The sequence below is a fragment of the Vidua macroura genome, chromosome 4, assembly GCF_024509145.1.
Source record: "Vidua macroura isolate BioBank_ID:100142 chromosome 4, ASM2450914v1, whole genome shotgun sequence".
NCBI lineage: Eukaryota > Metazoa > Chordata > Aves > Passeriformes > Viduidae > Vidua > Vidua macroura.
In genome coordinates, this window is record NC_071574.1 from 61,358,892 (window position 1) to 61,383,579 (window position 24,688).

At 38.6% G+C, this 24,688-nt stretch overlaps 1 protein-coding gene across 2 annotated transcripts in view; it reads left to right on the forward strand.

The window, feature by feature from the left end:
- Positions 1 to 24,688, forward strand: part of STK32B (serine/threonine kinase 32B) — a 163,524-nt gene that overhangs the window by 97,188 nt on the left and 41,648 nt on the right. For both annotated transcript variants that reach the window (XM_053975150.1, XM_053975148.1), the window contains exons 5-6: positions 14,197 to 14,234; positions 23,450 to 23,539. In XM_053975150.1, the coding sequence (XP_053831125.1) occupies positions 14,197 to 14,234; positions 23,450 to 23,539 (128 nt within the window). The remainder of the gene's footprint in view (positions 1 to 14,196; positions 14,235 to 23,449; positions 23,540 to 24,688) is intronic.

Consider the following 24,688-nt stretch of genomic DNA (forward strand, 5'->3'; position numbering starts at 1 on the left):
AGGGAATATGGAAAAAGACTGTAAATTTCATACTAAGCAAAGTATGAACCAAGAGCAACATATGGACAATGGTTTCTTTCTCCTGTTTCTGCTTCAGTGGTGGCAATTCAGTTTGGATGAGCAACACATACATAAAGTATGCTATCATTCCCCTGGAGATTTCATTACAATGTAAGTTTTTCTAATATATGGCAAAATAAAAAAAACATCTTAAGAAAAAAGTGCACTTCTACTTGATTTCTTCATGCCTGCAGCAGTCTGTATCTCAGGTGTTGAGTGAACTGTTCATGGTATGGCAGAAGAGATTTCATTAATAGATATTGTAAGTTGAGCTTCCTTCATGCCTTGGAAATGCATTCAGAAGCTTTCAGCACAGCTCTGATACTTCAGGTGAGATGTGGTCTCCTTTGTACAACTTTTGACTTCACAGATATACTGAGAGATGAGAAAGAGTGAGAGTTGTAATTGTGATCACCTGACAGTTTCTTCTTTAAAAATAAATTATCTTGTGAGCATGGACTGCAATTAAGATAAAAATTGCCATCAGTTTTGTTATGCTGAAATTGCCTTTTCAACTTTTTCCCCTTGCATTTCTTCTCTCTACCCCTCCTTGGATGCTCCTCACAACACTTCCTCAAGGTTATTTTCAAACATTCCTATATTCTCTGTAAAATCCTGTCCCAACTCCCCTGGATGGATTTTAGAGAAGAGAAAGCACAGCAGCTCAAAGCTTTGATGTTGTATGACAGACAGTGCTACTGATGAGCCTCTGCTTCTCCCAGCATGTGCATACACAGCTTACATTTATCCCAGGGGAATTTCCTGGGATAATGCAGTGTGGATAATTGTGCTTTCCTGCAGTGGAAGAGAAAAGGTAAACCTGCAATTCAGCAGCTGTGCTCTTGCACATGAAGAAATACTGTCAGTGGGGAAAGACATTAAAATACTATGCCAAACTGGGACCTTGCAAGGTGGGAAACAGCACTTGGTAGGCAGTGCACATTCAAGAAACCAAAATTTATTAAATTGGGTTCAGATTAATTGGGTCATTCTTTATAGTGAGGATCAAAATCATCTCTACAATCTGACTAATAATAATGAGAAATAGCCTATATCCAGCAGCTACCCATTTTAATTCAGACATTTAGCTCTTCATTTTGTTATAAATGTGAAACTTTTGTAGTGTTCTGAATGCAGAGGAGTTCCTTTCTAACCCAAGATAAACAAAATACAAAACTGGAGCATCTCTCTTTTTTGGCCTTTCAGAGTGACTATTCTGTGTCTAATCACATTATAGTCTCAAATTTTATTTCAGTGATAATCTTAGTGTACATGTCACATTTTGTTAGGTTTGGGGTTTTAATTATGGACACAGATACATTAGAAGATAAATGTGAAGGTTTTATGATAAAACTGTGTGTCCTCTTTCTATACTCAGATACTGTCTTTGCTATCAGGTTGAGTCTAGATTGCAAATATTTTGGGCATCTACTCTTTGGACAGACAGTAGGGAAAAAAGAGACTTTCATGGTAAGATAGATGGATTTGAGGGCACCAAAACAAGGACATCATCTACCTGCATCAAGTGGGGCAGGGGTGTCCAGAGGGGAACTAGGATGGCTGAGGAAAAGCCCAGGGAGTGCAGAGTGTGGTGTAGAAGTGGGCAAGGGAAAACTGCTATAGAAAGAGTCAGACCCTCAAAGCCTAAGTTAGGAGTAAGCAGAGAGAGTGAACAGAGGGGTGCAGTAACAGAGGAAATATAGAGGGGCTTCGTGGCAGTATGGGAATTCCCAGTCAGTGGGATAAGATTTACTGAAGGCTCAGTGTTTTGGAGTATGTCTTTCTTTGTCATTGTAGGGTCAAACAGCTTTATTTACCAGCTGTGAAAACCTCTGCTCAGAGCTCTGCAGATAAAAATTAATACACGGACATAAGATCCAGCTCTCTGTGTATTTCTAGAAAAGCTGATGATGTGGGGAAATGCAGTTTTATATTTCCTATGTTTCTCCCCCAAGTTGCTACAATAATTAAGATATGCTCTTCATTAAAGTCAGACTACTCAATGTGTGTCAGAGGTCTATTTTGAATGAAATCCAATAAAAAATAATGGATGTATTTTCAATAATCAGTAACAATTACTAATACAGTCACTTAACAAGACTTGCTGAGTGGAAAAGCTATTGCCAGGATGCTGCATTTCTCAGCTTTTATGCTAATTAAATGTATTAGTTATCTAGAGTTCTGCCTTTAAAACCCACAGAAAGTCACAGCTTGCCTCTTAATTTGAGATGCTGCAGAATTTTCCCCTGGTGTTGCTCCTTCAACTGTCTTCTGCAAATCTCCTGAGACACAGAAATGTTTTACAGATGCACCCCAACGCAAACACATGCACTTACATATGTAAAGAGAGTTAACACTAATTAAAGTACCAGCTTATTTCCCTGAGTCCCAGAGTAACTCTGCTGCTGAAACTAAGAATTATGAGCATGTGCTTAAGGAAGTACATTTCCAGTATTTCCAATATTTTATCCTGACATTATTGTTTAATATTTGCTTTTGGAAGAGACGGTGTCAAAAATGAATAGTATATGAGATGTACAGCTGAGAAATGGAATTATTAAGCCTTAGTTGTCTAGATTTTGGAACCTGTACATCAGACCACTGTATCTCTTCAGTTAATGGGGTTGGTTACTGCCTGTTGTTCCCTCCTATGAAACACTTGTCTCCTTACATGAGACAAGATGTTAACTCCTCAAGCAGAAATGTGGCTCCAGTTGTACACAAGCAACAAAATATTGTACCACTGTGTGGATTTTCCAGGTTCCCTGCATGCCACAAACAGCTGAGCTTGTGAAGTCCACCTGCCTTGGAGGGAAGCAAGGAATTCCCAGGCTCTTTCCACAGACATCTCCCTCTAAGCTTCATACAAGATAGAAGACAATACAGAGCTTCAGAAGGTTCATGCTGCAAATTAGAAGGATGTTTTTTTTTTTTGATTGCAGCAACTAAAAAATTTCTGAAGTGTGCAAGGTGTTTTAAATACTGCACAATTAATCATGTATGAAGGATTGCGTTGTTCATGGTGTGAGATGACGTCAAACAAGACAATGAGAGCCTGGAGTGTGACTCCTACAAGAGGCTTAAACACCTGCCTGCACTTCTGTGATAACACCTTACCATAATTTGACTTGAGAACACCCCCAGTTGTTTTCATAATTTCACACAGCATGCAAGATTTTTCTTATGTCTTTAAAAACTTAGTCCACAGCTCACCAAGATTTAAATGAGGGAGTCTATACTTTTTCTAGTTGTCTGCCCAAACAACCCAACCTAGCCAAAAAAATCTATAAAGCTAAAAGAATCTATAAAGCTTTCAGTTCATCTAAAAATAGGCAGTCATATGAATGGCTTCTGCACTCCAGTGACTGTGATGTTTATACATCTGATGGCAATAAATGGGTATATAGATGCCTAATTCACAATAGAACCTAATCCAACTGTTTTAACCTGAGATCAGAATCCCAAATCTATTTTCACTTGAATAAATAGCAAGAATAATCCTTATAATCATTTCAGTGCAAGTAGTTACTGTAGCAGCAGTTTCTCTGCACAGAGCCTACATTTACCTCCAACCCAACTGTATTCTTGCCTAGTAATCCAGTTAACCAGGCATTGCAGTCTGTGTGCTCAAACAGTATTGCCAATTCCAAGATTCCTTATCCAGATCCTTCAAGAGAAGTTAGAATACTTGTCTGTTTGATTTCAGGCAACAAGCAATATATTGTTGACACCTCCTAGAATAGAGAAACATTTTAGAAGGGTGATGTACTGAACTAGGAATTGGGTTTGGGTCAAATGTTGCCTGTCATGTCTCATCTATTCTAAAGAGCAATATGCAGTAATACACATATTTATTGCTCTGTGAGTTTGTTTGCAAATGTTCCTTCTTAAAAGCATACAAAATTATTCTTACAAGTAGCTTGTTACTGATATGTGAAGCTCAACATAGAAAAAAGCATAATAGGACATGCTACTGACATTTCAGGTAGGAGCAGGTCGGTTTTTTAATAATTTATGAAAGATAATTTTCTTTTCTAGAATAGACTGCACCTCCCTTCCTGGTCTACTGCAGTAAACTTCTGCATACATTACATTCATAAAATTACTCAGAAGGGGAAGCATATGCAGGACATCAAAGTTCACTTGTCTCTGGAACACATTCAATATCCTCTTAGTAGTATGTTCTGGTTGTGTATATTATGGGATGCCAGGTGGTCAGTTTGAAGAACAAAGGTCCAAATACTCATACCCATGTCATAGGCACAAGCCAGCAGGAGATGCTGTCAGCAGTGAGGGTGATTTGGGGCTTCAGATCAGAGTGAACAACACAGCCCCACATGGCTGTTTCCTGATTGCTGCTCTGCAGCCCTTCTCCCTGCTGCACTGCTGCTGAAACTCAGATCAGTAGAAAATGTGCTTGTTGGGAAGTTTCACTGCTGCACTGAGCCCAGGCACTTGCTGAAAGCCTGGAGCCTTCAGAAGTTGCTGTTTCTTTCCTTGCCCTGCACATGAAGAGCACCATGCTGAGCCACACTTTAGTTGCCAGCCATGTTGACTGTAATTGGCAGCACTATTGTATGGATGAAGGAAACAGCTGTTAAAAAATGTGATAATATTATTGTGGGTACTGTTGTTTTAGCAGGTGGTGCATGAACTTTTAGGTATAGAGGTTGGTAGAGGGTTTAAGGTAAATATTATGGATATTATACAGTAATTACACACTTAAGAATAGTGGCTGACAAGCACACCTGTGTGCTTGGTATTTTGTAAATTTTCTTTTTGAATTTGCCTGATAAGCTAAGCAAACTCTTGGGCATGCAATACATCTGAATGGATCTATTCCATATTTCATGCAGACAAAAACAAAGGAGCAGCTATATAAATTTCAGTCATTACAAAACACCACACTTGCGATGCTGTTTTTTTACAACAGATGAAGCCAAATGTGCTTATCAGTAACAATGCTCTCCTGATTTGTCTTTAGGCAGAGGGCAAATGTCATCAATTTCTTCTCTCATTTAGTTTCACACATGGATTTCTGCCTGTGAAAATTGGAAGAGAGCCTATGCCTTCTACTAGAAGGAGACTGATAGCCTTGCAATTGCTGGGAGAGTACACACCAAATACATTCTCCCTTATTTCTAGTCAAAAGATCTCTACACAGGGTCATGGAAGAAAGCATCACCATTGCAATGCATACACTTTCCTGTGTATGCATTCCTGTACCAGATAATTCTTTCCAAATGCCACGCTCCAGTTCATGCCTAATGAGTCATGCCCTTCCCATGGTTATCAGAGGTGTCACCTGCTCTTAAAAGCTGATTCATGCAGAGTGGTTTGACCCTTGTACATGTACACACAGAAGGTCTCAGTAATACTTGACTCTGCAACACAGAAAATATTACAGTCATCAGCTGTGAGATTATCAACAATTACTGCTCTGTGGTGATTTTGCACGACTCCTCCATGTCATCTGAAGAATCATTTGGCTGAAGAAGCTTTTTATTTGAAATACAGTGGTGTTTGGCATCATCAGTGTTGACAGCTGTCCCACGTTCCCTTCAGTGCTGCGTGGAATTCCAAGACCTGTACCTGTGTAACATTAACTCTAGAAAATAATTCTAGCAAAGGAAGTGTAACATTTGTCATTACTTTAAGTTCTTTAAGCAAAATGAAAACTAAGCATTAGATTGCCTGCAAGTTGCTTGTGTTTATAAATGTTTAGTTGAAAAAGAACCATTGTGTCAGGAAGACAAATCCTAGATGATATAGCCTGAGCTTTATTATAGAAAAGCTCAGTTTATAAGGCTGCAGTGGTACTTTCCAATCCCATTCTCTGAGATATCATATATTGCAGCACACAGGAGACAAAGTACAGATTCACAGACTCCTTTGGGCAAATCTTTCTAGCTTTTATAACATTTAAGAATTTTTGCCTATTTTTCTTGCTACTGCAGTATATAATTACCTCTGTGGTAAAGCAATTTTGGGTTATTGAATAAGAACTGAATAATAATATAATGAATTGAATAAGAATATAATGAAATAATCTGCATTTAATATTTTTATTTTCATTTGACATATGTGCAAATTCAGAAGTTGAACATAGCCAAAGAAGACTATTTCCTGGCTATATATACCCAGAAATTTGAAAGGTTAGCTATAGGATTCATTTATTTTAAAAAGGTAATTTTCTTCAACCTGGGATAACAATATATACTACAACTATTTATCTGAGATAAAACTGACAAATACAGTGTTTCCAAAACCCACTGGCCATCCAGACAAATGTAGATATCATTACTGCCACCTATTGCTACAAGGAAAGAATTGAAGATGTTTTCATATTTGTATATTTCCACATGGGGCTAAAATTGGAAAATAACAAGCTTTTTCCAGTTAAGGCATTTGTAAATAAACATGTTTTGATATTTTCTTTGACAGCTTTATTTTCAGAGCTATATAAAATCGGCTAGTACAAGTGTTAAGAAAATCCAACATTGTCATGGACACCTGGTAAAAAATAGTACTAAACTAGAAAGGAACTCCAGGCACCACACAGCTCAACGTCACAGTAACTTCTTTCTATATAACTGGCACTACAATCCCAAGCCTTGAGCCAGGTGTCCAGATATTCTTTAAATGTACATAGGGAGAGGTAGGGCCTCCAGAGGCCTTCAGGGGTGAGAGCTTTTTCACTTGTGAAAATTATTATAACACTTAGATGTTTCATACAGACTAGACAGTGGTCTTGCTACACAAGTTGTCCCACAGAAGGAAAAGGCTCCAAAATGTGATAATGGACTGGATAATGGGAGTTTGATTAGGAGCTTGCTACCAGACAAGTAGTTGGAAGTAGTTATGGATTTTTTGTTTCTGCATTAAAGCCCAGGAAGGGGAATTGCAGAGAAAAACAGAATAATCTAATACCTCATCCTCTCAGCTTATTTTCAATTTTACTGAATTGTTTAAATTTCAAAACTACAATGATGCAGAGGGTCATATAATGTCACAACATTCATTTGAGCAGGAATAGAAGGCTCTGAAGATCTTTTTATGAAAGGACAGTAAGTGGCAGCAATTAGTGCTGAGATCTAAGTGAGTGATATGTGAACAGGCAATCAGAGGCCGGGAGCTGTCAAAGTCTTTCATTCCCACTCATCTAATCGTAAATAACAGTAAAGAACTCTGAGATTCTTATTATGATCTTTTTTTAAAACCATTGAGTAGTTCTGGAAGCTAGGAAGAATGTTGGTCAGGACCAGAAAAATAAAAAGATAAAGTGATGAGTTGTTGACAATGGGAAGAAAATATTCATCACACTTCATAAGGCTATCTCTTGAGCAAGTCCTCCAGGTAGATGCCCTGCACAGTTCAGCCCTGGAAGATACCTCATTTCTGGGCCACCCTCACAGAAGCAAAACATGTTTGGAGAAATTAATCTCTTGGGTGTACAGTAGTTAATATTTATTGACTTTTATCCAAAGCGTCAATAAATTCAGCTAAACAAAACCTCAATATCTATGCAGTCACTTCTTTTGTGAACTGCATGACTTGGATATTGGTATTATTTGTGAGTGTAAGAAAAAAATAGGAAGGAAATAAGGTCCCTCTCTGTGAGAATCAGAATTTGTTTACATTTCTTTCCATAACTAGGAGAAAACCCTTTATCATACATTATATGGTTCACTTCAGTGCTCTGATCCAGTGGTGTCTCACGTGAACTCAAATAATCCATAGCTGAAGCTTGTATTTCCCAACTCAGTGCCCTTTTTATGGCTGTTGAGAACTGCTATGCACCTAGTATTGATCTTAATGCCTGTTTCTATGTAAGGAAAAAGAATTATCATTAGACACAAACTGCATGATTAAGAAAAAATCTTTAACTCAGTATTTTAAGGTTTATCCTACAAAACAGTTGGGTTGTTAGCACTAAAGAGAAAAATGTACTAGAAAACCTTGATTAGAGTGGAAACAATGTTGGCTGAAGCCAGTATAATCCTTCCACTGATCTCAAGGGCCTTTGTCTGAATCCTAATCCTTCTTTTGCGTCCTTATGAGAATGCAAAATCAGTCTAATTTGATTTCTCTGTGACGTGTTGAAACTATCTTTGAGGAAAAAAAACCCTTAGCATTCTGCAAGGACGTGGGCTGCCTTCATTGCCAGCCAATTAATTTTCAGTGATTCACATGTGAATTTTGGTTTACTACACCCAGACTGAGACAAACATGTCTCGTGACTCAGGGAGTTTTGTTATCCAAGGGCTCTAGGCATCACCACTGACCTGGAGGAGGAGGTGGACAGTGTCTGCATTTGCTGTAGAAGTGCTTTCCTTAATAAATTAGATTAATCTTAGCTGGAGTAACTCTAGATGGTAGTTTTGTTATTCACATCAATGGTTAAATCTTTGCTTAAGTTTCAGAAGCATTTTTATGAAATTATGTCTTGTAGTAATCAACCTGAGTTTAATTCTCTGTTGTATAAATAAAATGCTGTTAGTTTAGCTTACTTTGGTTTCATGGAATATGAAACCACATTCATGTTCCAAAAGCAAATAGAGAAGCTTTTTGGCCACTATTGTTTTTCTCATCACATCTTACAGGTCTCTGCTGTTAACTAAACAATCGAATCTATTTGTTCTTTATTCACAAGGAATTTTTTTGTTTAGCCTTAGATATTTTCTTTTTTGACTGTTTTCTTACAGATCCTCAGAAATTATATAAGCAGAAGGACCTACATTAATTTAAATTACTGCATAGCACCTTTTTTCAATAATTTTCTGTAACCTACTTAAAATTAGTTGTTTTCAATGTGAAGTGGTAGCCAATATAAGTTTTTTCTTGAGAACAGAGGGCAATTAATGGTTGAATTCACCAGACGTACTCCTTTCTTCTGTAGATGGATGTTTCAAGTCCAATCAGTAAAAACAGAGACAAAAAGTTATGAAGTCCTGATTGATCATATCGCATGAAACTTTTTTGGAGATTGTACTGAATTTCAAGCTTTAGAGCAAGTGGCATAATCACATGTTTTTCAGTCTTTTTGTTACAATTATTTAATCTAATAAGGGACACAAAAGTGTGACCTCTGGAAGGTTATTTATGGTCATTAATCCAGGTGAGCAATTCAGATTCTCCCCTTTTGATGTATATATATATATAATTGCTGTCATTTTATCTGACACTAGCAATGCAGTCATCTAGATGTGGTTATTCCTACTGAGAATTCTCAGAGTCCTCTTCAGGTGATATAATCTTCATTCTTTTACCACTTACATAGCTAATAAATATTGCGTTATACCTTTCCAGTGCTGAACTGCAGGGCATTTCAATTTTAACCTCATTTCAAGATGAAGATAGGCTATTTATTCCTACCATTTCCTTCATGAGCATTTGAGCCCCATGATAGAATTTAAGAGGTGAAAGCTCTCACTAGCTGCCAGCTGCTATGGACTATATCAAAGACTCACTAAATTCCACATATACAGCTCTCTCACTGCTTTCTTCATTCTTTCATGAACTTCCTAGCAGTCAAAAGGAGGGGAAGTAAGACAGTCTTTGAACTTGGATACATTATTTTTCATAGACTCAAACTAATTCAGGGTGGAAGGGACTTCCAGACACCTCTGGCATAATGATCTTCTCAAAGCAGGTGCAGCCTTCAGATCAGAACAGGTTATTTGGGATTTATCCAGTCAGGTCTTGAAAACCAACAAGGATGAAGACTGCATGACTTCTCCACCTCTTGATTTAGAAACCTGCTTCTACTTCACTTAATAACACCAGAAAGAAACTGATGGAAAAGGTAATTAAAACTGCAGATTCTTGAACCTAAGTCCTTTATAAGCACTGTGAGCCTTTCCAGGGAGGACACTCTGACTGGCAGTGAACATGAGCTGAGCCACATGCATGGCTTTACTCCATGCAGACAGAACATCTTCAAGCACGTGGGATGCACACACAGCCTAGATGTTATAAAAGATACAAGTAGATTATTAGTCGTTCTTTCCTACTTGGGAATTATATGTAGCATCTTCTTACTCAACTTTCATCCTTCAGGCAGTTTTTTTTAATATTTTTAGCTAAGGCAATTGAAGAAATCTAGAAAAGGTTTCACAGGCAATATCAACAAGTGGCAATTAATTTGTGGGGGTTTTAATTTTTTTTCTCAGTTGTTTGCACCTTTGAGTTTCTTGGGCCAGTTTTTGTGTTAGTTATGCCTTGTCCTGTCACTGAGCAAGAGACTTTGAAGGTTTCTCTACTCTCATTCCTATGTGGCTCTGATATTTCTGCACACAAAAACAGCTGGAGTAGTATTGGTGCAAACTGACAAAGCTGTATTTATGAAATCAGTGTCAAGGATGCTTCCATAGCTCTGCTGGTCATTGCTTGATGAATTATTGGAGAGAAGCCCAGGGCATGTCTGAATCCTAACCATGGTATGATCCTTGCAAAAGTCCTTCAATTTCTCCTATGAGCTGGTTCAAAGTACTTGGATTATGAAATTAGTGTTTAAATTAATTCTCTTAATTAGGGATATGTGTAACAGGAAAACCCTGAAGTTAAGGTACTGATTTCACACCCTGATGTTTAAACATCTTGCTAAGGGGAAATTTTTTTCAGAAAAATTGATGTATAATCAAAATAGAATTTCACTTACACGGTATGTTTGAATTTAAACTGTTTAACTAAAGAGAATTTGTCTTTTAAATTCACTAAAACAGTGGTTTAGTGAATTTAATTAGAGTATTTATCTAGAGGAACTAAATATAACAGACTCCAGAAGCCCTCAGTTCTAAATACATCCAGTAATGGACCTGGGCCCGCCAAGTCTTCCCCTCGACCCCACTGAATCTTCTCTGCCCGGCACCTGGCTGGCAGTGGTCAGTGCAAGGGCAGAGCAGTGCCTGTGCTCCTCTGCAGTTTTTAGAGCTGTCAACAAGCTGCCTCTGGAGAGCAGAGCTTTTCGTGCTCGTGGCACCACGCAGCAGAGAGCTGCTGGAAGGCACACTCTGCACGGTGACCCCGTGCTTGTCCTGCTCACCTGCCATGTGAATCCGCGCACCTCGCACATCTCCAGGCGTGTGAGCCCAGAGCTGCACTGTCTCACTTCATAAACTTGTTTATCTTCGGGCTCAAAATAGCCCACGCCTTTCACTTGCTATAAGAGCAGTTTAAAATATCCTGTTTGAGGTCTGAGGCAGGGCTCTGAGGCCACCAGGTTGCCTCAGGGACTGAGGGGTTGTGCTGCTGCGTGCAAGGCCATGTGCCCTGTGGTGCCTGCCCCCAGCTACATCCTGCCTCTGAGCAAAATGAGCAAAGCCAACAGTGGGGAACATCCCTTAGGTGGGAAAGGCTTTATGCTTTGTGCACATCTGTATCAAGTATCAGCCACTGCCTGAATTAGTCATGGAAGGATAAGCACAGATCTAATTTTACCACTCAGCTTTCTGAACATTACTGACACAAACTGAATGAAGAATATATTTGATGATACATACAGTCGTCAAGTGGATTTGTCAATGTCTTCTCTGGCTATAAAAATGTATAGACTGTTTAATGATGAAATACCATTGCAGATATTCAAATTGTTTGAACTGATCTTCTTTTAAAAAAAGATAAAAAAGGCACTGTCTTGTAATGAGCAATCCCTGGGTGCTGTATTGTTATACACATGGCAGTAGCACATAAAGATGAATTTCTCCTTTTGATCAGTTTTATTCTTGGTAAAGTGCTAATGACTGTATAATTCTGATTCTTCATTTTCTTAAACTGAGGAAAAGAGTTTGGAGCGCTGTTGAATGTATCACAGATTTTAGGAAGCCACAAAGAGACCCAAATGTACTTGTGTATGACCACAAACTTTTTACCCACATGAAAAGTACAGAGTCAGTTTGTGCATGTTAAAATTTGTGAAGGTAAAGTTTAAAATATTTAATTCAGCTGTCAAAAGTATTACTCACTTACTTACTTACTTACTTACTTACTTACTTCCATGGAAAGTTATTGCTGTATTTTCAAGTCATGAATCAACCACAAAGACTGTTCAACAAGAAATCACAATTCCAACTCATCACAAAACTGTTACCAGAAACCAAGGACCATATTGTCACTAGAAAATATAGAAAACATCTGAGCAGTAGCTCTTTCAAAAACTCTATCACTTGAGAGATTAGATATAAGATTACATTTAGAATTGCATAGAATCTCCTATTCTAATTTAACCAAATTCAACAAAATACAAAATTCCAAATTTAAACAAAACGGAATCATGTTTCATAATATAAACAAATATATTTATTCCTACAGTTTGTCTCACAACTTCACCCATATGAAATCAGAGAAGGAAAGATTATAGTGTGATAAATGATATCCAAGTGATTACAGGGGAAAGGAAAGAGAACTCATAGTCTGGAAGATTTTGGGTGAAATAGGCTCTAGGACAGATGTTCCTTTTATTACACAAGTAACTAGAACTGCTGCTGAATCAGACAATTATAGGTAGCCTATAAGCAGAAGACAGTATTTCACACTGAAATATTTGTATAACTTTAAATTTCCATTCCAGATAGTTCTTTATAATGAGATCCTGTTCCTTATACAGACATATATATGGATTCTACATTATTTCCAAATGTGCAGACAATTATTCAAACTAATTTCTTATTCATACTGTGTTTCCTCAGCTTCCACTACACAAATTATAAAAATAATTTTAGAATACTTCATAATTTCATATGAATCTCAGCAAGGGCTAGAAAGACCAGAATGCTAAGGAAAGTGTAGGTTTCCTTCTTCTGTCAATAAAGATGTGAAACCTAGGTGGTGACTGAGTTCATATCATGCAAACAATATATATATTATAATTGCTTTTGCTTATCTTATTCCTGCATAATGTTTACTTTAGAAGTCCTTCTCTACTTTAAATTTGGAAAAAAAAATATTCTGGTGTAACACATTTTCCCTTTGCAACACTTTACTTTTTTGATTATTCCATTTATGGACAGGTTTTGAAAAAACTTTCCTAGGAAATGTTCAAATTGGAATAAACAAGCCATCTCTTATCTAAAAGAGATTACAGAGGTGGGAGTGTTTGAAGCTCATTTGCAGACTTTCAAAAGCTTATTTTGCCAATTTGTGGTTCCTTGTCTTTTGAGGTAAGAAAATTCAGTCCAAGGGCCAAAACTGTTGCTCAAGTTGCTCAACTGTTGCTCTGCAATGCCCCAGCAAGAACAGTTTCAAAAGTGCATGAAGTGCAAGCTGCCAGTGGTGAGGCAGTGCCACACAGCGCTGCCACATCAGGCTCGCCCAACCGCAGGCGAGCCAAGCCAGGGCCCGGGCGGCCGGCAAAGCCGAGAGATGAGTTTTCCCTCAACAGGGCCACACCAGTGGCAGTATTTCTGGGCCAAGAAAGAGGGTGGGAATGCCTGACAGTGGTGGGGAAAAGTTGTTTCCATCCCTCCTCACAGCAGCATGATCTTAGGTCAACAGAAAATAATCCTGAAAGTGCAACTCTCTAGGGCTATTCTCTTGTACCAAGAATGACAGAGTTGAGCGGATGCTTCGGCCTGTCATAATCTCCACCTTCCTTTATCCCTGCTCCTTTCCCAGCATGGTACTTGGTCACAGACAGCCAGCTGGGGATCTGGGAGTGACAGAGCTGTTGGACATACTCAATTAGCACAAGACAGGACTCTGCTGTATGTGAGTGACCATGCATGGCAGATTAGTGGGGTCTGGCAGACAGGGCAAACAACCTATGCTTCCAATTAAATGATTTCTGTCAAATGTGGAGTCCCTGAAGCTATCAGGCACCTTCTAGATGCAAATCTGCCTTCTCATTTTACTGCTGCTATAAAGAATAAAGCACATAATCTTGAAAACCAGACCCATGTCAATGCTAACCATATGAAAACAAAACTACAATAAATGGAAACCCAGAGAGCCTCTTTAGTATGTTTTCTCAGGGCAGCAAAAATATGTAGATAAAAATCATTTGCCTTTATGTATTATATGGTTTTCACTGTGTTTGTAATGTTTAAGTGATTTAGTCTTCATACCCAAATGGGGAAAACTTTTAAATTGAAGATTTCCTTTGGGTATAAAATGTAATGTTTTCCTTTCCTTATTTTCCAGAGACATCAAACCTGACAACATACTACTGGATGAACATGGTAAGTTTCTCTCAGAATCTCTAATTCCTGAGATCTCAGTGGCATACTCATGACATGCTTGGTAAATCAACCTCCAATGTTGAATTCCCACCTATATCTGGGCTTTCTCAGAAAACCTTGTGGATTTTGTGGTTTTCCCTCCTATTGCCAAAGAAATGTGCAGATCAGAAATCTTCAAGGTCTGAATGCAAAGGAATTTAATATGAATTGAGATCAGCAGGGACACTTGGCAAAAAAAAGTTATTTTATTAACAGGATTCCGTGAATCAACATAACCCCTTTTTAGGCGCCTACCAATAGAACAGTACCAAGCAATTTATTTTCTCTTTTAGAACTTCTGAAGGGCCAAGAAATTCCACATAGCAAATTATTTCTCATGTAGATATCTAAAGTATTTAGATAGGGATTTTGGAAATTTGACTGCAAAGTTTATCTCCATATATGTAGCTCTGGCTTAAATAGCATAAAAAGGAGTAGACAACAATAAACAGCTTTGAACTTTAACTACTAATTCCATGTTCTTAAAGATAAAAGACATGGTATGAAAGAAAAGCAGCTGATTTATTTAAACTTAAATTTTAAACATATACTCTCTCCAAGAAGTATTTAGTTAAAATGCCATATATCTTCTTGCAACTGTTTATAGGGAAAACATAAGAAATGTAGGTAAAGAGGGCATTAACTTTGTATTATTTAGAACACAAAATATATAGAGGAAAAAGCCTAGTTAGAAAAAGGAGATGTGTGCTTGCTACTGTAGGAAAGTCTTGTGCTTTGTTTACTTCCAAAATTGATAAAAAGCAGAAAATCTCTGAGAAACTATAATATTGAAATTATGCCAATGATGGCATTATGTTTCAAAATCCATTGTAGAGCTGCTGGGTATACAAGTAAAAGTTGATTAAAGAGGCAGCATTCTGCATAGATTATGTTTGTTCCTGGGAACATGAGAGCTAATAAAGCTAAGTGATATTGGAGTTTTAAACCATCTAGAACTTCAGCAATTTAATGCTTCATACCCATAAGTGTTAATGTTCCCAAGACTCTAGTATCAGCAAACAAGCATGAAATAGAAATATCTTGCCTTTAAGTCCTGGTGAATTAAAGATGTCAACAGCAACACAAAATGAGTATGAGTATTTTAAATCTCTGATTGACAGCCTTCCAAGCACAGTCACCTTTATCTCTCCCTGCCCCTCATCAAGGTCAATTAGTGCACAAAACCAGCCTCTTGTGGCTAAAAAACAGGCTCTCTTGTGAGACCTTTCCTATGGAGATTCAGGCATCACAAAGAAGAACCTACACCAGAGTGAGCACTACAATGCCAAATGAAGGGGATTTTTTGTGATTATAAGCTATTCAGCAACGGTTACCTGTAGGCAGCTTGGAAATTTTGGGATGGATGGCCTCTCTTCTGCAAAGCAGCAGAGTACTGCTCCCTCATAGCACACCTGCAGACAAGGGGTGAAAAAACAGACCTCTCCAGACAAGCACACAAATCTTGGTCAGAAGTTATCAATTCATGGGTTCAAACAGGTTCAAAGACCTGTCACGTGGTTGGGGGAAGGAATTCCTGAAGCCTGTAAAGGGTCTATACACTTCAACTCACTAAAAGTGGTGATACCAGTAGGACAAGTGTCTGTCCCATGCTAATTGCCTCAGGCTTACCTTACAGAAGTGAAGTTCTTTTGCAAGAAGAAAACTATTCTCAAAGTCCTTAACAGCTCTGATTAAGCTGCAACATAGTAACATCATTTTAACAAAATCATCAGACTTCACTCAATGGAAAAATATGCTGAATATATGCACCACAAATATATTTGGCTGCAGAGTAAGCATAAAAAATTCACCTAATATGAGCTTAACCAGGTGTACAGGAAGGAATTTTATATTAGGCTGTGGCCTCTAAAATGGCACAACAGTTTCCTCTATGCTTGACTTTACGCCAGGTCTTTCGTACAGTTCATTAAACAAATTATGCTTACAAAAAGCATCGTGTAATTGGATATGCACAACATTTCTGACTGAGACTTTGTCTCAGTGACTTAGGTTACTTTGGCCTCACTGAAGAAACCTATTCTGGCTGAGTCAAAATTTAGTGCTACACCATTCACATTGCCTTACATCTTCAAGCAGTTAAATTTACTAACTTTCATAATATATACCAAGAATATGTATTATAGATATTTGTGCTCAGTAAAACTAATTTCACTGTAATTTATCTGTGTGGCTTAGGGAACATACCTCAGGAATACAGAAGATTTTTCTTAAAAGTGATCAATCTAATTTACAAATTAAAAAAAAAAAAAACAACAAAAGAACCCACCCCCCCCCCAAAAAAAAAAAAAAAAAACCACAAAAACATATACAACATCATTCTGGTAGAGGAAGTCTGAATTTTTCCATATGCTTTTCATCAAAGCCACATCTCAGCATGGCTGATCACATTTTCTGATGCATCAGTGGAGATAAATGTTTGATGATCCTGATAAGCATAATGGTACATGAGAATGGGATAGCCAGCCATTTAAAATGGTGTTCAGCCCCTGTCAGAGGATGATTGCATGGTCTCCTGGAGAGAATACACATCCCATCTCTGAAGAGAGAAAGTAGGGACAGTTTCTGGGTTCATTCTCTGAACCAGAATCAGACTCTCTAAGGAAATTAATTCAATCAATAAAGCTCCTTTTTTTTAATGTTTCTGTCTCAGTTTTCCCAGAAAGCTCTTCCTCTTATGACTAACACTAATCTCTAAATTTAGTAGTAGTTCTCTGTTCTGCTAACATATATTGGAAATAGAATTATTCCAGTGACAGCTGAAGGGACTACCTCCTGTTTCAGGGGAGCTATTACAATTGTATTGTAAAGAAAAAAGCATTTTAGAATTCTCTCAATGACAGAATTCTGGTTCCTCTTCTATTCCTTTCATTTTAACGGTTTAGAACAATGTAACTGAAGTGACAGCATTTAGATCTGGAATCTACTAAGTATGGTCCATGTTTTGTCTAAATATCAAAGAAATTAAAGATATCTTTAAAAGTTTGCATGATCTATTAACTATGATGTCAAAGGGACATAGAATTTCTTAAATTCTATGCAGTAAAACAAGCAGTAGTAAACCAAACTATAAATTGACTTTTTAAAGAGATGATAACATTATTTCTATAGCTTTTTGGTAGCACTATTGAAATTAATATTGCTGGTGGTTCTGCAGAAATTACAAGCTCTACTTTTGCATCCAGGCTTAGCCTTTTACTAAGTGACCACACCATCAATACAATCTGTTTACAAAAAGCCTGCAAGAGTTTGAATACTTCTCAGGCAAGTTTTCCACAACATGGTTTCATGCAGCAAGATCTGTGCTTGGTTTACTGAGGAAGGACTCCCTGAGTCCTTCAGACTCAGATCCAAGACCTTGGCTGAGGACTACCCTGGACCGAGTCCCACGGGGTGACCCTCAGTTGGCTGGTCAATGGATGCCTGGATAGAGCAATTAAAATCCCCACCAGGAAGACAGAAGGACTCTTGAGCTGCTGGAATCCGAGTGGGTTTATTGAGGATTGATCGAAGGAGTAGGGAGGCAGAAATAGGAGCAGGGAGACAACCACACTCAGGGGAGGCAGACTCTGAAAAACCCTGGGGCAGGAGGGGCCAGAGTATATAACTGGGGAGGGAAGGAGTGTCTAGGGTACAAATGATCCAATGGGAAGGGGGTGTAAGGGATGGGGTAACATAAACTGGGCCAATGAAGGAAAAAGAAAGGAGTGGTTTACAGAGGGAACCATTAGAAGCAACAAGAATGGGGAACTTTCCAGAACTTGGGGAGATGACAACTACAAACTGACAGGTGATGGGCATGAGCTCATTTGCACTGGGGGGCAGAGGACTCTGGGGAAATGCCTTATGCTAAATGACTGTAGTTTCCCATGGCATTCCCACACTGTCTTCCCCATGGGCACATCCCACATCTCCCCCTTCTCTGTTTATTAAATAAATGTCCCCTAAGGTTTTCACAAGGGTCTTTTTGAAGAGAGTTAGAGCAACAGAAACAATAAAAATTATAAGTAGAATCCAGAGCAGTCCTCTTAGGATGGAGGCCACCCAGCTAGGAATACCCCATTGTGTAAGTATCTTATTTACTGTGTCCACAGCCTGGTTTTCAGTCTTAAGGTCTTGTATTTGTGACTTGGCCAGCATTTTGTTGCAACTGTTGACAAGAGGAAACATTATTTGTGGAACATGCTTTTTGCCACTTTTCCATCAGATGATTCAGTGCTGCCTATCACCCACAATTTTTTGTGGTAGGATATTAAAGCGTCTTTGCTTATTCCATTTAGAATGTGAAGAAATTCTTATTAATGAGCTTGTTTGCTGCCTCCTTGAAGATGCAGCTGATCTTGGCCTCTACAACCTCCTGGAGCAACAAATTGTAGAAGTTTACCATCCTTCAAGAAAGAAAAGTGTTTTCTTTAATATGTTTTAAAATGTTTTTCTTTCAAGAAAAAAAAAAAAAAAAAGAACAAACCCAAACATCTAGAATTCCACAATGATGAATAATAATTTACAATCACCAGATTCAATATATTCAAAAACTCCTTCAGCACCCTCCTGTCAGCAGAAGACCCAAACCTTTTTTAATGTCTCCCTGCTGGCGAGATGTTTTGTCCCTCTCTCTCTTGCTATAGATAGAGTTACAGCTATCCAGGCTTTCAGTTTCAGGGCAGAAGAACAACCACAGTGGATCAACGACCCATCCAATTGAGTTTCCTGTCTCCAGGAGTTTCCAAAAAGTGAATGACAGAGCAGAATATAAAAAAAAGACTAGTTTTTGGGGGGACTTTCCCCATGTACTCCAGCTTCTTGTGACTGAAGCATTTCCTGGCTCATGGTTTTTGCAGTTTAACAGCTTCCAATGACCATTTCCGAGATCTTTTCTGGTGCTTCCTTGAGCGAACAGAATTTATACCATCCTTAACATCTTGTGTTAGGATCCTTAACTTAAATATAGATTATGTGAAGACTCACTACCTAGTTGTTAATTTTGAAGGTCCAATTTGCTAATTTCACTGAATGATTGCTATTTCTAATCTTGAAAGTGTCTCCTTATGGCTCTCCACACTGAAATCACAGATTTAGTATTTCACTATTAGACTTAACAGGGCTATTTGCATGTTATTGTGCTTTGGGAGTTTCTTAGATGGATTGTGGCATCTGATTGCGATAATTTTACTCAATAAAATAATTTCACTTATGAATGAACTAAATTAATTGAAGCTGGAATTAATTTATTATGTATTATTATATTGGTTTATGATCATTAAAGTTTTCCTTAAAACTCTATTACCTTGAATACATTTCAAAGTAATTTGGAAACTCTCAGCAGAATTCCAAATACTCTCGTATTTGGAAACTCTCAGCAGAATTGAAAGATGTAGCCAATGAGCATTAAAACCAAAAATGGGATGAAACAAATCTACTCCAAAATAAATTACTGGAATCTCAATATTAACTTCTGAATACCAGAACTGCAGGGAATCTATCTTGTTTAACCCTCCAATGTTGATTAATAAGACAAAAGGCTCCAGCATAATTCATCCACCTGAAGCTGTCTAGATTTTGAAAGTGTATCTGAAACTTTTACATGCCTACATGGCCATTCAACAGCCTAACTTTGAAGTGCAGAGCTTTGCTGAACCTATCTACAGCCATGCAATTTCTACCAATCTCCCTAATGATAAATGTCAGACTGCCAAGTCATGCCAAGTTCAGGTGGGTACAAGCTCAGGCTCTCATACATAGTGCAGATGAACCCAGAGAGGCTTTTTAAATTTTTCATAGGGTTTGACTTTCTGAGACCAAATCAGATTTGACTGTACTTCAAAATGTTGCTGTTCTGAGATTTACAATCAGCTCTGGTGCTGCTGAGTTGATGGCATTAACTCCAGTATAATATTTCTTCTCTCTGACATCACATTCACCCCTTTGGTTTCAGACTCTGAGAAATTCAATGAGGCTTGAAGTCATGTACACTTTCCTCTGCTGAATGTTAGTCACCCAGCCCCAGCCAACTTTCAGGACTTGTTCTAATTGTCATTATGATTTGCTCAAAAATTAAATCCAAACACAGATAATTTGCTGTTTACCTCAGATACTGCAATTTCAGGCCATGTTGAAAAGTGAGACAGAGAAGTCACATCGCATAAAGCTTTCCAAAGTCATAGAATGTTCTGTAGGTAGTTAGAGTCTTAACTGGAAGCTGATTGAAGGAATGCAATTTTGAAACAATTTCCACTGAGATACTTTCTTCTTCAAATGTATGTATTGGTGTATGTGAAATCTGCAGTTTGAGATGGTTTGAAAAAGTCACTCTGCAGAGAGTCAAAGGAACGTGGTCATTTGCTTTTTCTTCCCTTCTCTCTACCATCATCTTATTATATATGGGGTCATGCAGCTCCAAGGATTAAGAAACAAGCTCTTTCCCTGGACTAACTTGAATTTAGTTAGGTCTGCTGAATCTGTTGTGTACTGCTCTGCTTCATTGTTCATAAGAGCTAAATCCAAGTGACACTGACATTCTGTTTAGTTCAATTTTATACCAAGATACAGACTTGGTTTGGACATTTAATACAGTGTTCACAATCATACCCAGAAAGGGAGATCAACTACAAGGTGTGAGGCACAGATGGGAAAAATTCCCACAATCAGAAATTTTGCAAACAGTAAGAAGCAGGTGGAATCCCAGCATATTCACTGCAGCAATAGCAACCTTCCCTTTTCCTATGTGCAAGGGTCACAGTAAAAACTTGTCTTAGGGGCTGATTAGAAAGACTCCTATAGACAACTGGGGTCTAATTGTCTCTTGAAATATTTACACCAGGAATGAAAAACTTAAAAAAAAACCCAAAGCAAAGTATAACAAAACAAAATGGAAAAACAAACCGAAAAACTCCCCCCCAAAACCAACCCCCCCAAGTCCTTAGGGTTACAAGAGTTGAAATCATCCAGTGGTGTGCACAGGCAGGCAGAGCTCCACCTCAGCATTCCTCCAGCCCCCCTTCACTGACCACAGGCACATGGGGTTCACCCTTGCTCTGCCTCTGTCTCACACAAAGCCCCTCTCCATGCCCTCAGCTCCCACCAGGCATCTCCCCTGCAGATCACCTTCCTTTCATTGGCTCACACTTTTTCTCTGCCATGTGTAGAGGGCTTCCTGACCTGGGCATCTTAGGAAAAAAGTGTCAATAAAATGCAGGCAGGTTTTTTAAAAAAAAATGCAGAAAAGTAGGCAAACCATTTCATTGAAAACTTATGCTATGCCTCTCATTTGGAGAAACAGCTTTAAGTTTAGCAGTGGGAAGTACCTTCTTCCTTTCCCCCTTCAAAATCAGCTCAGATCTCACCAAATTAGGGTCCTCTGAGAATTTCAGTTCACACATGCATAGCTGCACAATTAGAGGTTGGCTGATACATTTCCTGTGGTCTTTGAGCAGGATCTAGGTTAGATTGTTGGAGCAGCATGACGTTTTGTTGAGACTGCTCTTCCTCCATCAGGCACCACGATAAAATCCATCAGTCATTTGTTACACTCTTTTCATCTTTGGCAGCAAACATGATTAAAAACCTCCCTCACTTAACAATTGCATCATGTCCAAAGCCTGATCCATTCTGTGGATTGAATGAGACTGAGACCTTGATAAAAAAAACCCACACAAATTTGTCACTCAGAAGTCTATCTCAACACATGATATATTAATCCTGATCTGAGTGCAGAGCTAAGATGGGGAAGGGAGGTCCTACCCTTGTCCTCCATGGCACTGCCAGATGCAATCACAGTGAGGACAACATCTGCATCACTTCACAACACTAGTCCTTGAGCAAAGATGCAAAACCTGAAAGAAGACTTGTCAAATTAAAGCGTTACATATTTTCAAGCTGGATTTCTATTCCATTTACCTGCCTATAACAAACCAGGATTAACAACTATTACTTCACAGTGGTGGAGCAATTGAACCTATGCTTATCATAAACTATCCCAGGAAAACAGTAATAGAAAGTTTGGGCCATTCAGCCTCACTAGTGCAGTTTAAATTGTGTCTGGCTGGTCAGGCAGCACATTCTCAGGCTGACTTCTGCCACTTACTGTTCCTCTTGCCACCTGTCACCTTGCCACCAAATGAGTGATGATTTGGGATCTGCTCCTGTTACATACACATCTTCTGATACTATGGATCTAATGTTTTAGTTATTGTGTGATAAAAGTACCATTTTTCTTCTCCCCTCCCTCATTGAGAAGACTCAGAAGAAGTCAGGCTGAAGGTAACCTGTAGTGGATGCAATTGTAGACAGTGTCACAAGTACCTGAGATGTGAGGGGTGACTGTAGCTGGAGATGAGGCAAATTTCACACACAGCTTCACATTCTGCTTCTGCATGTTACTTACTGTTCTGAGAAGACAAAGAGAATAACAGAATGGTTCTTGTTGGAAGGGACCTTCAAGATCACCTTGTTCCAACCCTTCTGCTGTGGGCAGGAACACCTTCAATCAGACCAAGTGAGGGGGCTCAGAGCCCCACCCAACCTGGCCTTGAACACTGCCAGGGATGACCCATAAACAACCCTCCTGGGCAACCTGTGCCAGCATCTCAGCACACTCCAGGTGAGGTCTCCCAAGGGCAGAGTAGAGAGGACTCACCACCCCCCTCAGCCTGCTGGCTGTGTCTCTTTTGGTGCAGTCCAGGACAGGGTCAACCTTCCAGGCAGCAAATGCACATTGCTGTGGCATGTCCAGCTTTTCATCCACAAGAACCCCCAGGTTCTTCCCCTCAGGGCTGCCCTCAATGAGTTATCTCCCAGTGTGTGCAAATGTCTGAGACTGCCCACATCCAGGTGCAGTACCTTACACTTGGACTTGCTAAACTTCATGAAGTTCTTGTGGGCCCACTTCTTATCTTTGTTCATGGCATAAGATTCATGCATGATCATCAAAAGCAGTTCAGGAGTGCAGACAAGTAGTGGGTGCAACCACACAAGAAAAGTATTCTATCACTGTGCTTCCAAATTGGTTTTTCTAGTTAAGAGTGACATTTACATTTCTATTAATGTTACATATATTTCCAATTGTGTTTCTTTCCATTATCACTTAAACATTAGCTAAAGTGAGGAATATTTCTATGATGTGCTATTTTAACTTCTGTTTTTACTTTGTGTAATTGCAGGACACGTTCATATCACTGACTTTAATGTAGCAACCATAGTGAAAGGCTCAGAAAAAGCTTCTTCTATGGCTGGCACAAAACCCTATATGGGTAAGTCTTCAATACATTTAAAAATGTAAGAAAAGTTACATATTAAGGCTGACTAATGGTATAGCAAAAGGATTTTAGGTTTAAAAGCATAAAGTAGATGTTATCAACTTCTTTTTTTTTGATAGTATATATGTGTGTCAGCAGTGAAAATCTTCAGAGATGGAGGATGTTGTTTGGATGTTCTTTTATACAGGAGCTTGATCTCTACACTCTTCTAGTCAGGTTCTGTTTGGTTTTGTGAATTCAAATTCAGGAGAAATTCAACTGTGTCACTTTATGTAAATTCCCACATCTTGAGACAAGAATATATGATATATTTGCACCACAAGAATATATGATATATCTGCTTGGGTGAAATGAGCAGCACAGCACAGAAATGGGATACATTAATGGAGCATTAGGAGGTCAAGGGAAAGATGGGAGACAGGGAAAAGATTTCACATTTTCACACTAATGGATCTGGTCTAAATTCACGTCAGCTGATGTAGTTGTTCCACTCCTGAAGCATCCTCCCCAGTCATCAGATCTCCACCATATCCATCAACCTCACAAGAGGAAACAGTACCCAAAAATTTCTCTCCTTTCCTTTATGAGGCTATTACACCATCCACCAACTTACTTTCTCTTCATTGTGCCTTCCTTACCTCTCGGAAATGCAGATGCTGCAAAAGCCCCAGTTGCAGTCTTTACCATTCTGAAAGAGTCAGAAGAGTCACCCTTGCATTTATTTGGAGCTGTCTCTATGGTTGCTGGCAAGAGTCTATTATCAAGAATTCAAACCACAATTTAACCTTGGCGTAACAAGACAAAGTAACCTTCAAGCATGGTATCTGCTGAGTATCAGAACCAAGGAAACTTAGCAGTTTCTGTAAGACATGCCTTATGCTATGCTGATTTCCACAATGATGACAGCATGAGATGTGATGAATGCTATTTCTCCCTCTTGAAGTTTTACAAAGTCTTACTTTCATGTGGATCTTGTTATGTTTAATCAGATATGAGGGGACTCTCCAACCTTTCCCTTAGCAGAGGCACTTATAGGATTTCTCACTTCCTGCTATGGCAAATTTAAGGAAATAAACAGAAAAAAAAATTATCTCTAAAGCCTCCATTCCTCTTTGAAATCTGATGGAAAGAGGCTGAAAAATT